Source organism: Haliotis rufescens, unplaced genomic scaffold (assembly GCF_023055435.1).
Source record: "Haliotis rufescens isolate VD_foot unplaced genomic scaffold, xgHalRufe1.0.p SCAF_25, whole genome shotgun sequence".
Lineage (NCBI taxonomy): Eukaryota > Metazoa > Mollusca > Gastropoda > Lepetellida > Haliotidae > Haliotis > Haliotis rufescens.
This window is the reverse complement of record NW_025963946.1, coordinates 6,190,262-6,211,770: the sequence shown is the minus strand read 5'-3', so window position 1 is coordinate 6,211,770 and position 21,509 is coordinate 6,190,262. Positions and strand designations below refer to the sequence as shown.

Genomic DNA, 21,509 nt, shown 5'->3' with positions numbered 1-21,509 from the left:
ATACTCACTCACTCACCCACTCACAAAGAGTACACTCCTGCATGGAATCAAACCTGCATCCTGGACGATGTGGATAAGCAGTAAACATGCGCACTTATAAATCCAGTCCCTTGTTGACACACCTTACATGCCAATCAATCATATTTCGTTTCACTGCGGTATCGCGTGCACCCCGGTTTCTTCAAGATCCTGGAACCACCTCCATTCTCCATTCGTCACCACTCGCCTGTTTCCGTAACCTATAGCTACGACAAGGTCTACATTCGGCTTATCTCGGAATTGTCGCCATGTTTATGAGTGTGTTGTAGCGAGCTCGAGGGTACATATTTGGGTCGTTGATTTTTTAATTTTATCAGTTTCTTACGAAACATTTTACCTCATGAGTTTTGTTTGTTTGTTTTTTGTTCAACGCCTCACCCTGCAATATTCCAGCTACATAACGGCGGTCTGTAAATAATCGAGTCTGGACCAGACAATCCAGTGATTGACTACATGAGCATCGATCTAGGAAAATGGGATACAATGACATGCATCAACCAAGTTAGCGAGCCTGAGCACCTGATCATATTTCCCAATTGCGTGGATCGATGCTCATGATATCAATCACTGGATTGTCTGGTCCAGACTCGATTATTTACAGACCGCCGTCATATAGCTGGAATATTGCTGGGAGCGGCGTTAAACAACAAACCAACCAACCAACCTGATCCTATTGATTGCCTCACAAGGCAAGCATAGTGCGGCGTTTAAACAACAAACAAACAGAGCAGAATCAACTGCAAGAATAGCTTGACGTCATCACTATGACAACAAGGGACTAGAGTCCCACACGGATGTCCCATTGACTTCAACAACCTGGATCACATTACAATATTTAATGTCAAAAGAACATTACATACACATTGAATTCACATAATACATTTTTTCAAGCGCGTAGTCACACAAAGGAAAGTTACTTAGAGTAGATATGTAAAATCCGTCAAAAGGCAAACTATAGGACGACATGTACATGGCTCCCATGAAATGTACATTGTTTGTATGAAATATACAACAATGTAGATGAAATGTACATGACTCCCATGAAATGTGCATTGTTCGTATGAAATATACAACAATGTAACATACACGAAGCACAGTGCTCATTGTAGTGGCCACAAGGGAGTGATGTAACGGGTGGCTGACACGAGTGCAAATCACAAAGAACTAAGATTGAACGAAACAGTTATGGGAGTGCATAACATATTCCCGTGAGAAGAGCATATGTATTTATTCTACAACCTTTGTTTCTTGTTGGGTTGCGTAAAGAAAATATATTTTATCCCCGGCCTTTTGAGTTTTGGCGACCGGGAGTACCATAATTCCCACAATTAACCACCGTTGTTTCTTTAATACTTTAAGACGTTCAATGGGGCTGGAGTGAGTCAGTTAGTTGGGTTTAACACCGCTTTAAACAGTATTCCAGTTGTATCACGGCGTGTCAGCTTAATGTGGGAGGAAAGCCCGAAGTGATGCAGGTCTCAGACGTTTACCACTTCGCTGAAACCCACGAGCACGGGTATGGTGCTGACAAACCTAGAAACATAATCGGGGCGAACCGGGATTCGAACCAACAATCCTAGGTTTCTGGCGTGCCCAAGGGACGCAACTCTGCACAGCGAATCGCGGCGCCTTAGACGACTGGGACGTCCGTGACCCCCAACGGGGATGGAAAGTAACCATGAACGTCTACTAGTCCGAATAGTTTTAACATACTGCAATACCAACCCACCCTACCCCTTTCCAGCCCAAACCCCTATCTCCAAAACCCACACACCCCAACCCCCAACTCAACCCCCCAACATGTCTGAAATTCTACTAGCCCTTAGGAGTCCATTAACAAAACCAAACTGGTCCGGGCTGCTGTAATTTGTGAGGTAAATATTTTGGTTGTTAGGGAGATTCGTTTTCTTTTTTCCATCCTTAAGTGCAGACTTAATTAAAATGAAGAAACTTTCAAGAAATGTTTCTTCATGGAAAGCGCGATGAATACATGTAACTATATATTTAATATAGCATCGACAAGAAGCATGGATTTATGTAAGGGTACATTTTGTTGGTATCAAAATACAGAAGAACTAGATAAATCTCATTAAAATCATATCTTAGTTCTCGCTACCGCTAAACAAACATCTGAAGACATCCCATTAGGGGTCACATCAGAACGATCTTTCATCCGACCAATCAGAGCGTCGCTTACCAGATTATGAAAGTGACAGTCGGAATGTGATTTCTAGTCATGCAATCTCGAAAACTTTAACACGGTGTATTCCGAACGATAGTAACGGGTTTAACGACTGAATCCTTACAATCTAGACCATCTATTAGCCATTCCAGAATGTATTTTGTTCAGGTTTCAAATTTGTAATCGAGAATCTGTCAAAATATGTTTCGAAGCGTAGTCGCCAATTTGAAATTAGTGCCGTAAAGCACGAGAAAGCTGCCTTCTGATTGGTCATTCTATTGGTCGGTCAAAGTTCGCGCAAGGTCGGTCTGATGTGACCCGTAATGGGATGTCCTCAGATCTCTGTTTAGCGGAAGCGAGAACAAAGATCTGATTTTAATGAGATTGGAACTAGATAAGATTCCTGGTGTCAAATTTAGTTCCAGTCTGACGGAAACAAGTGTGTAACAGTATATCGGTTATAAGATCTCATGTTAGCTGAATATGGAAATGGAGTAAAACACGACACATATCATTTACGTCGACAGGTTTTTTTAAACCAACGTGCGAGGTGCAGGCAGAGTAGGGATCACAAGGGACTGGTATTTTTTTTTTATAGGAATCGGGGTGGGTGGTGAAAAAACAACACAGCGGTTCAGTCGCAAAATTGTACAACTAAATCAATTATACATTCGAACATTATTTAGGGTAAAGTTGCTTAGTACAGAGTGAGTGAGTGAGTGAGTGAGTGAGGTTTTACGCCGCTTTTAGCAATATTCCAGCAATATCACGGCGGGGGACACCGGAAATGGGCTTCACACATTGTACCCATGTCGGGAATCGAACCCGGGTCTTCGGCGTGACGAGCGAAAACTTTAACCACTAGGCTACCCGACCTCCCCTAGTACAGAGTGAGGGGGGGGGGGGGTGCGGTATAAAAGTATGTTGCATAAAATGAAGGGGGTAGGGGTGCAAACTGACCCCCGAATCGGCAGATCCTGCATATTGCGACTGCGTCCACCACTGGCCTACCCGTCCCTCCTCTATACTACGTGAGGATGTGCTAAATTATCATACATGGCCATACACAGAGTAGCAACATATAAGATGAATGGTATATACAACGTGATATTCTTTGGCTACACTAGTCACCGAGCTATACGCCATTGATTTGATATAGTGTTTGAGCAACTCAAAGGTAAAACAATCTCATAGGTAACATATTATGACAACAACTTTCCACATCTATGTTCGCACAAACGATCACAGGATCCTGGTACGACTAAGGGACGCAACTCTGCACAGCCAATTCAGGCGCCTTTGACGACTGGGCTAGCCTGGACCCCATAGACAATCAAGAAGTCAACTCACATCTAGCTGGGTACACGGGTACAATGTGTGACGCCCATTTCTGGTGTCTTTGGCCTTTTTTTAAACACCAACGGAAAATATTTGTCCCAAATTCAAAAACCCAAATATGCTATACTTAAGTAATTGTTTAACTTTAAAAAAAATAAGGTTGTGAAAAAAACTGTACATTCTGTAATGTCATTATAAAAACTGTAAAATCTTACATGTAAACCATCTTCTGTATATATTGTTTGTAAATGTGTTTCTCATATCCCGGCCGAATATCCCGGCCCGAGTGTAAATAAAGTTCTGCTCTGTTCTGAATATTAAAACTCTTTAGGGACCGACCATTCGAAATTCGGGGGATGGGGTGGGGTGGGGTGGGGTCCTGTAGGGAGGATGATCTGATTGTTGCCGGTTTTTTATTTGAGACAATATGATTTCATTACTTTCAAGAACATGCAGCATGTCAAGTGATCGATGTATTTTTTTTATAAAACTGAGGATTTTTTTCCAGTTTTCGAAGAAAATAAACTTGTTTCACAAACTATGCCCCCTACTCCTGAATTGGTCAGTTCCTAAGTAGGGGCTGTGTGTCTAACAGTAATAGCTGCACTAGGGTTAGTTTGTTTTGAACAAAACATCGATCAAAAGGCGGGGACTCTTCCTACAGGTGACGGAAAGGGCCGAGTTGTCACGAATGGTCAGGTCACAGGGCTTTCACGTCCTGTAAGTGAGTGATTGAGTTGGATTTAACGCCGCTTTTAAAAGTATTCCAGTTATATCACGGCGTGTAAGCTTAATGTGGGAGGAAAGCCCGAAGTGATGCAGGTCTCAGACGTTTACCACTTCGGTGAAACCCACGAGCACGGGTATGGTGCTGACAAACCTAGAAACATAATTGGGGCGAACCGGGATTCGAACCCAGTATCCTAGGTTTCTGGCGTGCCCAAGGGACGCAACTCTGCACAGCGAATCACGGCGCCACCCGTGCCTCCTCACATCCTGTAACATATCGAGACAAATGTGTTATCTACATAAAACCAATATTATATAACCACTCCCGTGTCTCAATTATTGATCCTTAAAAAGATTCATGTTGGAGAAAGAGATGTTCAGGGGGAGGTTAATGAATATTTGATACCTGTGCAGTCGGATTGTTTTAGATTCACATCAGTATACCTATTGCACGTTTTATACAATGGTTATTTGATATCAACAAAGTCACTGTCGAGGTTGAAACACGTCAAAAATTCCTTTGACCTTGACTGACCTATTGACCTTGAACTTGTATTTCAGGGTCATCTTTATATGAACTTATGACCTCCATTGCAGTTCCTTCTTCCGGGAGCTCCCCGTTCTGTCTGCTGTCTGAAAGGGAGCCGTTGTTTTTATATTGGCGGTACCGATACTGTCTTCGGATTACCATGCAAATCTTTTTTCGGAACTTGATGAAAAGAGCACAACACATAAGTAAAAGGCTTGTGATGACTGCAGCAATTGCCGCGACCTTGACCCGACTCAGGACGTCATGGGTGTAAGGTTTAGCAATGTCACAGCTGAAGGTGGAATTCGAAAGCGAGAATACGTTTCTCCCTCTGTATGGATCCGGCGCTGCGCACGAAAGATTTGACGCATATAGTTTTGTATTCGGATTATTGGCGTTCTTCAGAGTTGTAAACATCCAAACAATATTGCAGTCACAGAGAAGCTGGTTATTTCTTATATCAACAGTCGCATTTCTATCCCATGGAACCATATTTGGATAAAATGTGCGAATGGAATTGGAACTTAAATCGAGATCCACCAGTGAGCCCGCGGAGGGAAAAGTTGTCTCTCCGATCGACGTGAGAGCTTTATTATTTCGTATGATGACTTCCGTTAAATTCGACATAAATTCAAAAGTTCCATTTTCAATGGTTGTTAGGTATCTTGAGGATGTTACTGTCAGCTTTCGAAGACTTTTCAGCCCATTAAAAGACCCCCTCTTAAAAATTTTGAATTTATTTTTACTGATGTCCAGTATTTCAAGACTTGTAAGACTTTTAAAGGCATCCGTTGGAACATCGTTCAAGTCTGTTCCTTTAATTGAGAGCTCCACTAAAGAGGTGCCAGAACCCGCCTTCAGCACGGCAAACGCCGACGGTTCCAGGCTTGCAAGATGGTTCCCATTGAGGCTCAAAAACTTCAGATTCAAAAGTCCTGCAAATGCAAACCTTGGTATGGTCTTCAACCTGTTATCGTCCAATACAAGCCGGGTAACGGATGTCAGTCTTGATAAAGCGTTTGTCGGATACACTTGAAGAAGGTTTCGGGTTAAATTCAAAACTTGCAAAGACTCCAAGCCAACAAAAGCGTCGTCTTCGATGAAGGAAATGTTATTTTTCATTAAATCTAATTGCTGCAAACTTTTCAAGTCTCTGAAAGCACCATTGGGTAAGGTCTTCAAGACGTTGTACCCCAAGTCCAAGGTTTTGAGCGCCCGCAATCCCCGAAAGGTCTCGTTCGTTAACTTTGCCAGATAGTTCCGACGAAGAATCAGATTGTCCAGATTTTCTATGCCACTGAAAGCTCCATCACTGATGCTGCTGATGTTGTTGGATGCCACATCAACTCTTTCGAGTGCTGGGTAGGATTTAAGTTCAAGTCCAATCTGCTTTATCCTGTTTCCTGAAACAAGTAGCTTCTCAATCGTCTCGGCCAATGGAAGGGTGGAAGGAAGTGACGTCAGGTTGCTATGACGACAGTCTATAATGGTGGCGGAGCATGTACATCCGTGAGGACAGGCGCCTCCGTCAGATGACGTACTATGTGCTATGAAAAGGACGATGACGAGCGTTATCCCCCACACGTCACGGCACGGTAACGATACCATCGTCACGTGATGACTCTGCAAATAAAATAATAATTACAGTAAATTACGTTTATAACGAACACGCTTGTAACGAACTGACGGATATAACGAACTTAATTTTTGGTCCCGGCCATTTGCTGTATAGATGTTGTATATATGCTTATAACGAACTACGGTTATAACGAACTAATATTTGTGGTCCATTTGACTTCAGTTGCACACACATCAGACAGGTCACAACCATGGCCAATTCACACACATCAGTCAGGTCACACACATCAGACAGGTCACACACATCAGTCAGGTCACAACCAATAGCCAATTCACACACATCAGTCAGGTCACACACATCAGACACGTCACACACATCAGACAGGTCACACACATCAGACAGGTCACACACATCAGTCAGGTCACACACATCAGTCAGGTCACACACATCAGACAGGTCACACACATCAGACAGGTCACACACATCAGTCAGGTCACACACATCAGACAGGTCACACACATCAGTCAGGTCACAACCAATAGCCAATTCACACACATCAGTCAGGTCACACACATCAGACACGTCACACACATCAGACAGGTCACACACATCAGACAGGTCACACACATCAGACAGGTCACACACATCAGACAGGTCACACACATCAGACAGGTCACACACATCAGTCAGGTCACAACCAATAGCCAATTCACACACATCAGGCAGGTCACACACATCAGACACGTCACACACATCAGACAGGTCACACACATCAGACAGGTCACACACATCAGTCAGGTCACACATATCAGTCAGGTCACACACATCAGACAGGTCACACACATCAGACAGGTCACAACCAATAGCCAATTCACACACATCAGTCAGGTCACACACATCAGACAGGTCACACACATCAGACAGGTCACAACCAATAGCCAATTCTGACACATCAGTCAGGTCACACACATCAGACAGGTCACACACATCAGTCAGGTCACACACATCAGACAGGTCACACACATCAGACAGGTCACACACATCAGACAGGTCACACCCATCAGACAGGTCACACACATCAGACAGGTCACACACATCAGTCAGGTCACACACATCAGTCAGGTCACACACATCAGACAGGTCACACACATCAGAGAGGTCACACACATCAGTCAGGTCACACACATCAGACAGGTCACACACATCAGACAGGTCACACACATCAGAGAGGTCACAACAAATAGCCAATTCACACACATCAGTCAGGTCACACACATCAGACAGGTCACACCCATCAGACACGTCACACACATCAGACACGTCACACACATCAGACAGGTCACACACATCAGACAGGTCACACACATCAGACAGGTCACACCCATCAGACACGTCACACACATCAGACAGGTCACACACATCAGTCAGGTCACACACATCAGACAGGTCACACACATCAGACAGGTCACACCCATCAGACAGGTCACACCCATCAGACAGGTCACACACATCAGACACGTCACACACATCAGACAGATCACACACATCAGTCACACACACACATTGTGACTACACGATCTCCATAAGTCGACCGATATGAATACGTCGGACCTGGCATTATGGAGTTAGTTTGTACAAGTATGACGGTTCAATTTTAGCTTTAATACTGACTGGAAGCGCCATGGATTTTCCACCAGTAAATAGAAAAAGGGTAGTCATTCTTTACTTCTGTTTCTTCTTCTGTGTTCTCAGTACAAGTGTCAGTGATACAACGGAAACACGAAGTAATGGACACACGGACAACGAAAATGCAACAATTGTTTACAGTTTGAGGCGCTACATATAGGGATATTTCTCATCGTTCCATGATGTGTTTGTTTGTTTGTTTGTTGTTTAACGCCGCACTCAGCAATATTCCAGCTATATGACGGCAGTCTGTAAATAATCGAGTCTGGACCAGACAATCCAGTGATTAACATCATGAGCATCGATCCACGCAATTGGGATCGATGACATGCATCAACCAAGTCAGCGAGCCTGAGCACCCGATCCCGTTAGTCACCTTTTACGACAAGCATAGTCGCCTTTTACGGCAAGTATGGGTTGCTGAAGACCTATTCTACCCCGGAATCTTCACGGGTTCATCGCTCCACGATACACATAACTGATTATCATACTATAGCGTGTGTATTTTTAAATATAAGATAGCTCCGCGATAAATCGCAAAGACCGAAGCGTCGTTTATTTCATAATAAAACATTGTTCTTATCATGTCGTCATTTCTTGGAGATTCGACCATGCACTCGCAACCTGATGACCGACCTCGTATATAAGACGATGTTATTATTGAGAGGGGAGTGTCTAGTGAGTTGTAGCTGGGCAACGCAGATAAACGCGATGGTCCAATGATCGCATCCAAAAGCGAGAGAGATATGACAATCGGTTTTGGGAGAAAAGGTACAGATAATCGGTGTTGGGATTGTGAAAATATGCGCGAAATACCCGCCAATGCAAAAAAAATGGACTTCGCCGTTGTCCGTGTTGTTTCAAGAAGCCATCTTGAATATTTTACGTGGGCAGTTATTAACATGCTTGCGTTTTATATTCTTCTTGCTTTGAACCCCACTATTGGCTTACTCTCGCAAGTATTTTGTCTTCGTTTTGTATGTTGTCTTACGTTTGTCGTAATAATTGTTTTATAAACCCGCGCAGTGGGATAAACAAATTATAGCGGATTCTAATGAAGGGGGAATCATTATTTAAATACGGATAAATATTTTCAAAACTTGTTTATTTTATCAACATCTTTAAATACCCACCAATGCAAAAAATTGGACTTGTCCTTTATTGCCGAGGTCGGATTCTAATTTGGTAGTCATCATTGTTTAAAACGGATAAATATTTTCAAAACTTGTTTATTTTATCAACATCTTTAAATACCCACCAATGCAAAAAATTGGACTTGTCCGTTATTGCCGAGGTCGGATTCTAATGAGGGAGTAATCATTATTTAAATACGGATAAAATGCTATTTTCAAAACTTGTTTATTTTATCAACATCTTTAAAGAGGCTGTACATAATGTTGACATATCATATAAGAAATAAACGACTTGGGTCGTTGTTTGTCATAAACTATAACACTGCAGGGAGAATAAACCACACGAGGTTTCGCCACTCATGGTATATTCTCCCTGGAGTGTTTTGTTGTACGATAAACAACTCCTACTCTTCGTTTATTCCTTAAATAGAATGACATATCTGATTATCTCTATCAAAAGTTGAGGGGTACATTTTACACTTGCATGACAGCTGTGTACCTGAAGGTTGTTCAGCTCATGACGTAAATGTGTTGAAGGTAAACCCTTTTGCGACACACATTTACATAACTGTCAGCCGTGCCCCATTGCAAAAGTACATTATAACAACAACACTGCCAAACTAATAGTTTTTTTACGCAGATAATCGGGCCATTCAGCTCCGCTCATAAGCCCCGATTTAGGATAGGTATGTTATAGATGCTTGTTAAAATATTCTCCCCACCCCTTGGACATACGGAAGAAGTCATGGGCCCGAAATAAGGATTTTAATTTTGAATTCAGGTCGCGTTTTGGCGATGATAGTTCATCACAGATGTCGTGCTCCATGTCACAGCTCGCACTGACTTAGCTGCCCTTGATGTACAGGTCTACTCAGTAACACTGTTCTAATATGACAGCTGCCACGTCTAACACGAAAAAGGGTAACACTAGCACTCAACCTTGGCTACGCCCTATGCTTGGAAACAGTGTAGACGTATTGAAAGTGAGCTGCGCTGAAAGGATATATGTTACTGTAAATCGTTGTGACATTTCAGTATTAAGTTTATTGGTTTAGAACTGGAGAAGTAACCCGTTGTTTACACTGTTTGGGGAAAGTGTATATACTCAGGATCAGAACAAACGCAACGTTATGTTTTAGATTCGTATGAAATCATCTTGATTTGAAAATAAATCATACATCCATGAATGGAGTGAGTGAGAATGGTCTTATGCCGATTGCAGTACTGTTCCAGCGGTATCGCGACTGGGAACACATTGTAACCATTTTGGGAACTGAACCTGTATCTTCGGTGCGACGAGCGAGGTTTTTTTTACCACTAGGCTACCCCACCGCCCCTACACAGGTAGACGCATTACAAACATATAATAATATATGTTGTTCTTGAGTCTTATGACATTTGCTTGAATGATACGCTTCTGTACACTGTCACATACTTATGATCAAAACAAACGCAACATATGACCAGTTTCGACCTATGCATCTTCCCGAGGCAAGAGAGTGAACTGACTTTAAAAGTCCAGTTTCAACCCTTGGCGAACTTGGCTGAAATTCCTGGGCTCGATCGTAGCGCCACCAGTGGCTATTACGAGTTGTGTCCCTTTCAAGCCTCTCCTATGGACCAATCAGATTTCATCACTTGCATTTGTTTCAAAGAAAACGATGGCGCCCAGTCAAGACGATCTGATCGATAATCAAGATCTATGTTGTGATAAAACGGGTCTTACATCGCGAAGTGGATCAAGTCACGCAAGCACCTTGATCAAAAACATGAAAAGGTTTGGAAAATATCTGTTGACAACGAGTTGGCGGTGCACATTCTTTGCAAATACTGCAATCGACCGAAATCTGCGCGACAGTTTACGAACCGTATTTCGATTTCGTTGTGCGATTTTGATTGGACTATGCATAGACTCGTTAGTCCAGTCAAAATGTAACTCCATAATACCAGCCTAGTTCGGCAAGGGTGGAAACTGGACTTTTACAGTTAGTTAACTCACTTGCCTCGGGAAGATGCGACCTATATGCCTTTGTTTTGGTATAAACAATATGTTATCCACTGGGCGGAAGAAATTAATTCATGTTATTACCACGACAAGGGTACTTGGACTAAATTGTGATGCGAAAAAACGTTCGTTTGAAGAACACACTCTGATAAATTGTCATATACTGACGAATGAAAGAAACATATGTAGGTTCGTTCTAAATACGCTTGTTTGATTACAAATAATATGTTTATCAATTGGAAGAGATGTATCCACGTTATTATCGTGATAACGTTTGTCATGTTCTAACTAATTGTGTTTTGCCAAAACATTTCTCATACTCAACTAATTGCTTTCTGACAAACAGCTTCTTGTACGCTTGTTGGAGTTACAACCTCGGGTAAACTGTAGTATACATATACATATACATATCTCGGTAATACGAAGTGATCAATGAAATATTTATCATAATAATGATTTCAAACATATGAATTGACATACATATGAACTGATTTTGGTATTTTGATCCTTGCAAGGTTAAAACAGGTGTGCGTTTCGAAGCACCATAAATACACCAAAGTTCACAAAATGCATAGACCCGTGAAGATCCGGGGTGGAATAGGTCTTCAGCAACCCATGCTTGCCGTCAGAGGCGACTATGCTTGTCGTAAGAGGCGACGAACGGGATCGGATTGTCAGGCTCGCTGACTTGGTTGAAGCATGTCATCGTATCCCAATTACATGGATCGATGCTCATGATGTCAATCACTGGAAAGCCTGGTCCAGACACGATTATTTACAGACCGCCGGCATGTAGCTGGAATAGTGCTGAGTGCGGCGTTAAACAACAAACAAACAAAACAAATCTGTCATCATGTTGCCAATGACAATTACACCAAATGGCCTGGTGCTGTACCATTCGGTGCCGTCGACGTGGACACGACACTTGTCAAAAGAAAATATTCCAAACATATACAGTTCACATACAACAACCTTCAACATAAACCGGACCGCCTCCGTGGTCTAATGGTAGAGCGTCCGCCCGGAGAGCGGAAGGCCAGGGGTTCGATCCCCGGCCGCGTCATACGAAAAGAAGTTAAAAGATTGTACTTGTTGTTACCCAGGCATTAAGGGACTGAAACAAGGACTGGTCGGCTCGGAGTCAGTATACTGTGTCTGAGTGGGGTATTCATGTTAAACTGTGGCATGGTATCTCAGTGAGCTAGCACTGTAAATCGGCAACAGTCCGGACTAGTACATGCAGCCACACACACACATACACGTGCATGCACGTCGCTATATAAATGCAATAATCTTGGACGCGACGTTAAACCCCATTTCACCTCACCTCAACATAAACCTGTTGATAGCGTTTACGATCTGGCGTCTTGATACCAGGTCTAAATACCGCAAATGCTTTTTACAAACTAATAAATGTGGCTAATGTGTTTACCTTCTTGCATGACAACACTAAACAACAACAATTATCCAGGCACCTCATCCTGTCAGCGTTCTTTGTTTCTCCTGTTGTGTTTGTGGAGTCATGTTGAAGCTCGTGGCTATGAGAGCAGGTGACAAAATCTTTTATCTGCAAACAGGCCTGATTGTATTACCTATGTAGAGAACAGTCTGCTAGATAGGTGTACAGATACTGTATTGTCTATATCAATGAATGTGGGTCATTGTCTGACCTATTTCAACTGTGTTGAAGTACAAGTACTGCGTCGTCTTCATGCTCCGTTGGGGGCGGTCGGGTAGCCTCGTGGTTAAAGCGTTCGCTCGTCACGCCGAAGACCCGGGTTCGATTCCCGACATGGGTACAATGTGTGGAGCCCATTTCAGGTGTCCCCCGCCGTGATATTGCTGGAATATTGCTAAAAGCGGCGTAAAACCATACTCACTCACTCACTCATGCTCGGTTGTGTTGAAACCAGGTTCAGTCCTGACTTGAAAAAATTATATTGTTTGTTTATTGTTTATGTTACAATCAGTAATATTCCAGGTATATGACGGCGGTTTGTGAATAATCGAGTTTGAGCCAATCCAGTGATTAACATCATGAGCATCGATCCACGCAATTGGGATACGATGACAGTCTAGCGGGCCTGACCAGCCGATCCCGTCAGTTGTCTCTTACGACAAGGATGGTTTGCTGAAGGCCATATTTTTAACCCGGAGATTCGAGGGACTTTCCGATACTGACTGCGAGTGAAGGAGGGAGTTGGATTGAACAGGGTCATAGTTACATGGTGGCATTATATTGTGGAATGAACTCTGAATAAATGCTGTTTTATCTGGAACCTTTCTGAAACAAACTAGCACGGGTATGTTGAGGTAACCCAAGGGTTATAATTGGAGCTAATGTGGGATTCGAATTCACCATCAACTGATCCTGGTGCGACTAAGGGAGGCAATTCTGCTATAGATGCTACGGTTCTTTTTGTATTGTGAGTCTGGAAATACACGCTTCTTATCCGGTCCTAACACAGCGAGGGAAGGCGGAAGGGGATCGATGTATTGCAACGTCATACCGAAAGACGTTAATAGATGGTACTTGTTGCTACCCATGTAGCTCGACATTAAATTTGATAAAGCAAGGACTGACCAACTCTTAGTCAGTGTAATGTGTCTTAATGGGATATTCATGTTAAACTGAGGCATGACGGCCTTAGCTCCACAAACGGTGTAAATGCGGTTGAAAGCCAAACGTAATGCAGGTATTAGACGTTTTCCACTGTTACACCCATATAGTGACGTTAATGCATGTGTGTGTGTGTGTGTGTGTGTGTGTGTGTGTGTGTGTGTGTGTGTGTGTAGCTGCTTGTACTAGTCCACACAGATACAATTCCACAAACTCGCCACTCAGACACAGTATGCTGACTCCGACCAGTCCTTGTTTTAGTCCCTTAATACCGAGCGCCGGGCAGGGTAACAACAAGTACCATCTTTTAGTATGACGCGGCCGGGGATCGAACCCCGGACCTTCCGCTCTCCGGGCGGACGCTCTACCACTAGACCACGGAGGCGGTCCTTTTCCCAAGCAGAGGACCAAGGGATTTAACTCAGCCAATGACAGCGTTCTAGATGACCTGTCCAACCAATCTCCATTTAAAAAAAGAACTTAACTAGCCTAATCACCAATAAAAAATGAGTGAGTGAGTATGATTTTACGCCGTTTGTAGCCATACTCTAGCCATAGCTCGGTGGGGGCACAATAACATGGCTTCACACAATATGCTCATCTGGGAAATCGAACCCGGGCCTTCAGCGTGACAAGCGAACGCTTTTACCACTAGGCTACCCGACCCCTCACCACAATAAACTATACATACGCACCATTTTGACCGCACGAACCACAGTTAAATCCCCCTACGAAAAACATGTGCAGTGACCCCCACCCCACACACCCCAATACCAATTGTACGTGGCTCAGTGACCGCTAAAAGAATTAACTCATTCTTTCGAATGTTTTATGTGTAAAAGGCAAACAAGGAATACAAATGAGACCCCTGTCCTTATTACAAGATAGTACTTGTATATAGACTAAGCTATTACTCCCATTCAACGAAATCCACTCAAACTCGGCGCAGTGTTTGACATTCTACTTACATACACTGTCGGGATAATAGGTTAACCTCTCACCATAAGAACCCTCGATCACGACACACCGTGACGGCAATGCGTTGTATTCGACGCTCCGAGTAATACTACCCTTGTACGGCTCAGGCAACCCAGGGTGAAAGTAAGGGGGTCGTAATATATACACTTAACACGTAGAGTAAATAGCAATCGACAACCGGCGCCATACGTTGGGTAGGAGAGGAGCGAAGCTGCTAAGTTCCATTCAAACATCGAGTAAAATTTAACGTCGCATCGTCATAATTTTACATCCATATAGCGACGAGAACAAGTTCATATATATATATATATATATATATATATATATATATATATATATATACACAATTGAGTCATGAATACAAAGCGTATTTAAAAAACAAATTTGTCAAACATATTTGGGCATAATATTATTTATATAATTTAAAACACGGGCTATAGGCCACCAGTAACCAAAGCTAGGCCACCTCGCTGGGGATCATGGGGACTTACAGTACTTCTGCTTCCTGCATGATACCCAGCAGGATTTACGTCATCACTTTAGCCACTTGTGGTTGTGCACAATGCTAGCCAAAATAAAAAATACTCAGCAATGAGTTGGCTTAAAATGGTTGATGATAGTTACATCGATTATGATAGGATTACGTGTCACACAGGGGGACAATCATTTCACGGTACCTCAACCTCCTGGGCAGAGCCTTCGATAATATTTGATCATAAAAGCATCACATTTAAAAACAAGCAATTAGCTATTGACATACATTTTAAAAGTTTTATGATGCAGACCAATGACCAACCTTAAAACGGGATGCCCGCGTACGCTGACAAGGACAGGATAAAATCGTTACGTTGTAATGAGGTCAAAGCGGTATATATGTAGGTACACATAGCAAGGGTGAAAAACACGAACACGGACAAAGAGGAGTGAGTGAGTGAGTATGGTTTTACGCCGCTTTTAGCATTATTCCAGCAACATCACGGCGGGGGACACCAGAAATGGGCTTCAAATATTGTACCCATGTCGGGAATCGAACCCGGGTCTTCGGCGTGGCGAGCGAACGCTTTAACCACTAGGCTACCCGATCGCCCCGGGACAAAGAGGAAGGAAGTTTGGGGGGATATCTCTGGTCACAATTACAGTTTGAACGTGTGATGTATATATTGAGGTACATATACCACATTTAGGCAAGGTAAAAAAAACAATCAGCCAAAACAGAAAACAAGGAGGAAAGGCGTTTAGGTGATTATAGTGAGGTACGAGATGGCATCAAAGGGGTTAACAAAACAGGCAACGGATGGTAGCGATAGGGCCGGGTATCATCACTTGTTGGTTGTGATTCATAAACACATGCTTATGATGTAACCGGAATCGTACAATATACAATGTATATTTCTTAAGATTATGAAAAGAGTGTGTCGCTTTAATTGGAAAAGTATTTCAGTTATATCACGGCGTGTCAGCTTTGTGTGGGAGGAAAGTCCAAAGTACTACAGGTCTTTGACGTTAACCTCTTTAGTGAAACCCACGGGGGATTCGAACCCACGTTCATAGGGTCCTGGCAGGTTCAAGGGACACACATTGTGGCGCCTCAGACGATTGGGCCACCTGTGCTTTGTCTAGCTGTCATTAGTTACGACACATAATACATTTGCTTAATCCCTGGACGGACGTAATAAGATTCTATAATGTTGTTAGATTTATTCACAAAGGGTCACCACAAACCCACGAGAGAACTTTGTTCTAACGTTATGTCCGAACTATTGAGATTTATTTGTGTTATTAAGGTGAGGGAGTATGGTTTTACGCCGTTTAGCAATATTCAAGCAACATCACGTCGGGGGACACCAGAAATGAGTTTAACTCAGTATGCCCATGCGGGGAATCGAACCCGGGCCAGCAGCATGATGAGCAAACGCTTCACCTACTAGGCTACACGTCCGGGTCCCGCAATCACATGGACTAATTGGTAGGACTTCAAAAATGGCATCCCAAATACTCACAGCGCCTCTTTCCATGTTTCTCAAGTGGCGACTTTGGGGTTTGGGGGGGGGGGGGGGGGGGGGATTCTCCAAAGGTGCACGATGTGTCAAACCAACTGCTTATGTACCATGTCGTGATATTGCTGGAATACTGCTAAATTACGGCGTGATACTTTACTTACTCATTCAAGTGACTCGATACAACTATAGATTAATCCCTTTCAAATTCTTGTGCGACCCGTAAGGATCCGAGGTGGAATAGGTCTTCAGCAACCCATGATTGCCGTAAAAAGGCGACTTTGCTTGTCATAAGAGGCGACTAACGGGATCGGGTGGTCAGGCTCGCTGACTTGGTTGATGCATGTCATCGATCCCAATTGCATGGATCGATGCTCATAATATCAATCACAGGATTGTCAGGTCCAGACTCGATTTTTTGCAGACTGCCGTCATATAGCTGGAATATTGCTGAGTGCAACAAACCAACCAAATGCTTGTACTGTCAAGCATAGCTTGATAACGCGAATTTCATTATTTCGATATCCTTTATGGCGAGGCTGCACGGGTGGCTCAGTTGTCTTACGCGCCGCGATTCGCTGTGCAGAGTTGCGTCCCTTGGGCACGCCAGAAACCTATTATTGTGGGTTCGAATCCCGGTTAACCCCGATTATGTTACTAGGTTTGTTAGCACCATACCCGTGCTCGTGGGTTTCACCGAAGTGGTAAACGTCTGAGACTCGCATCACTTCGGGCTTTCCTCCCACATTAAGCTGACACGCCGTGATATAGCTGGAATACTGTTAAAAGCGGCGTTAAACCCAACTCACTCACTCACTCGTTTATGGCGATGTTTCTCAGAGGCACCGGCAGTATACATATCAGGCTATATAGTACCAATACTATACTGCCCGGATGTACGGACATCTCGACATTTCTCGAGTTAGCGCTGTGAGCCAAACATGACCTCGAAATAACCCAGTGTAGCCGTATATGACTTCGAGTTAGCCAAGCGTACCTGTTTATTACTTCGAGTTAAAAAAGTGTAACCTTACAGTTAAACACAGTTGTGTCGAACTTTGATGTGTCGTATTCCTCCTTTAATAATCATTTTCTGTCGTGCCGAACCTCGGATAACTCGAAGTAGGTCCCATCAACTTCGATACATCGGTGTTTGACTGTATATGATTTCAAGTTAATAATGTGTAACCAAACATGACTTCGAATTAGCGAAGTGTAACTTTATATAACTTCGAGTTAGTAAAGTGTTACTGTTTATGACTTCGAGTTAGCGAAGTGTAACTGTAAATGACTTCGAGTTAATGAAGTGTAAAAGAGGCCTTAAGGACATAATATCTCGAACGTTTAAAAGTATCAGAATATGGGAATAGATAGAATCGGGAAATCGATTCGTTACAGAGATCATACAATGATACCAAGTGGTAGGGGTGATGCGCCGAACTGTTAATCTCTTACGCTCCAGGACCTACTTTCACAAAGCGATCTTAGCACAAAGACTATTGTAAGCCTATGTTAAAGTATGGGGGTTACGATCATCTTAGCGCTAAGATCGCTTTGTGCAAGTGGGTCCAGGTCTCACGTTTGAAGCGGACGGGTACACCCTTAAGGGTCGCGTCCTACATTAACGTTATTCAGCCTAGCGAGGAGACACCGAGAGTCCCGGAGCGTCTGACAATCAAATGGAGTGTATCTTAAGTGGTAAGAATATAGTATCCCATCCGGCTGACCCACATTCAGTCTCTAGCCCTGCTCCTTGTCATCCACGATAATCCAAGCGGTCCTACTGGATTATGTCCCGATGTTAAGGGCACTTTCGCTGCGAGTCTTTGATCCGGACCGTGGGAGAAGGGAAGATTGCCCGGGGGTGGGAAGAGGACACAGTGGGATAGTTAGTCCTGGGGGTGGGGATGGAATCGAAAGCGTAGGACCGGTGAAGATGAGGGTGGTGTGGATCAGGGACTGTGGATAGGGAGTCAAATAAACCTGTGCACAAAGGGGAAGGATTTCCCACGCCCCAGGGGTGCAGAGCTGGTTGACGGGTGAGGGCGGGCGGAAACTGAAGAGGACCCTGTCAAGTGACCCGTGAAGGATGTCGGGATAGAGGGAGGGGTGGGAAGTGAGTAGCGGGGAGTATGCCGAACTGATGATATTAGAGAGAGATGAAGATGACAGCGTGTCTTTTGAAATGTGGGAACAAAATGGTGACGTACGTATATTTGACGTGGTGATGCGATCTAAGATATGGATTTGCACAGACACAGACATTTAGTGAATACTCCAGCTATCTGACAGCGAACTGTATACAATGAAGTCGCCGAACTTCATCTCCAATTCCAGCTTAACCCTGCGGACTACAGATATTGAAGCTAGTGTGTCTGTCTTTAAGTTACGTACAGTGAGTGCGTTTTAACACACACCCTCCCAACGTACTAGAGTTTTGGCCAAGTTGATGGCAGATCAGGGATCGAACATTGCAGTCGAGCCATTCTATTTCTAGCTGTAGGGGTATTGTTAAACAGCTTCACAAGGAAAGCAATAAAAACACAACGGTCGGGGGAATCCCGTGACGCTTCTCGCGATCTGCTCAATGTTAAATAAATAAATTTCCGATTTTAAATAAGGTTTCACATAACCCTACGGTCATGAATAGGGATCGTCACTCGGGCTATCCACTATACATTTATTTGCAAAATTGTCGGGACAATACAAGAGAATGCTAAGTTAACAAACAGTTCTGTTCAGTACAGCACCATTCAACGTCACTAGCCCTGACGCCACCACAACTCCCGTTTTGTCCGTCTCTCCTCACTTCTACGTCGTCACTGACTTACGTCTATGTCGTCATGATGCTCGACATCTACGTCATCACTACCCTATATCTACGTCATCACTTCCTGAAATCTACGCCATTACTTCCCGATATATACGCCGTCACTACCCTACATCAACAGCATATCTACGGCGTCACTACCCTACATCTATACGTCGTCACTGCTCTACGCCTACGTTGTCACTACCCTATATCCATGCCGTAACTCCCAAATATCTACGCCATCACTAACCAATATCTACGTCATCATTACGATAATTCTACGTCATCACTACGATGCCTCTACGTAATCACTACGATACTTCAACGACATAACTTCAATAATTCTCCGTCATTACTACGATACTTTTACGTCATCACTACGATACTTCTACGTCATCACTTCAATACTTCTACGTCATCACTACGAAACCTTTACGTCATTACTACGATACCTCTACGTCATCACTAGGATACCTCTACATCATCACTTCAATACTTCAACGTCATCACGACGATACCTTTACGTCATCACTACGATACATCTACGTCATCACTACGATACTTCTACTCCATAAATACGATACTTCTACGTCATCAATACGATACTTCCACGTCTTCCCTACGATACTTCTACGTCATCACTACGATACTTCCACGTTATCACTTCAATACTTCTACGTCATCACTACGATACTCCTACGTCACTCCTACGATACTTTTACGTCATCCCTACGATACCTCTACGTCATCACTACGATACTTTTACGTCATCACTACGATAGGTGTACGTCATCCCTACGATACATCTACGTCTTCACTACGATACTTCTATGTCGTCGTTACGATACCTCTACGTCATCCCCACGATACCTTTACGTCATCCCCACGATACTTCTACGTCATCACTACGATACTTCTACGTCATCACTACGATACTTCTACGTCATCACAACGATTCTTCTACCTACATCACCAAGATACATCAACGTCATCCCTACGATACCTATACGTCATCACTACGATACTTTTACGTCATCACTAGATAGGTGTACGTCATCCCTACGATACCTCTACGTCATCACTACGATACCTCTACGTCATCCCCACGATACCTTTACGTCATCCCCACGATACTTCTACGTCATCACTACGATACTTCTACGTCATCACTACGATACTTCTACGTCATCACAACGATTCTTCTACCTACATCACCAAGTTACATCAACGTCATTCCTACGATACCTATACGTCATCACTACGATACTTTTACGTCATCACTAGATAGGTGTACGTCATCCCTACGATACCTCTACGTCATCACTACGATACCTCTACGTCATCACTGCGATACTTCTACGTCATCACTACGATACTTCTACGTCATCACAACGATTCTTCTACCTACATCACCAAGATACATCAACGTCATCCCTACGATACCTATACGTCATCACTACGATACTTTTACGTCATCACTACGATACTTCTACGTCATCACTACGATACTTCTACGTCATCACAACGATTCTTCTACCTACATCACCAAGATACATCAACGTCATCCCTACGATACATATACGTCATCACTACGATACTTTTACGTCATCACTAGATAGGTGTACGTCATCCCTACGATACCTCTACGTCATCACTACGATACCTCTACGTCATCACTGCGATACTTCTACGTCATCACTACGATACTTCTACGTCATCACAACGATTCTTCTACCTACATCACCAAGATACATCAACGTCATCCCTACGATACCTCTACGTCATCACTACGATACCTCTACGTCATCACTACGATACCTCTACGTCATCACTGCGATACCTCTACGTCATCACTACGATACTTTTACGTCATCACTACGAT

General features: G+C 43.4%; 1 protein-coding gene across 3 annotated transcripts in view; it reads right to left on the bottom strand.

The window, feature by feature from the left end:
- Positions 1 to 4,424: 4,424 nt before the first annotated feature.
- The window catches only part of LOC124150052 (leucine-rich repeat and immunoglobulin-like domain-containing nogo receptor-interacting protein 4), a 30,588-nt gene continuing 13,503 nt past the window's right edge, over positions 4,425 to 21,509 (bottom strand). For 2 of the 3 annotated variants that reach the window (XM_046521946.2, XM_046521945.2), the window contains exon 2: positions 4,425 to 6,440. In XM_046521946.2, the coding sequence (XP_046377902.2) occupies positions 4,824 to 6,425 (1,602 nt within the window). In that variant the 5' untranslated portion in view covers positions 6,426 to 6,440 and the 3' untranslated portion in view covers positions 4,425 to 4,823. Of the gene's footprint in view, positions 6,441 to 12,652; positions 12,820 to 21,509 lie in introns of those variants that run through there. The other variant, XM_046521944.2, reaches the window with a different exon arrangement.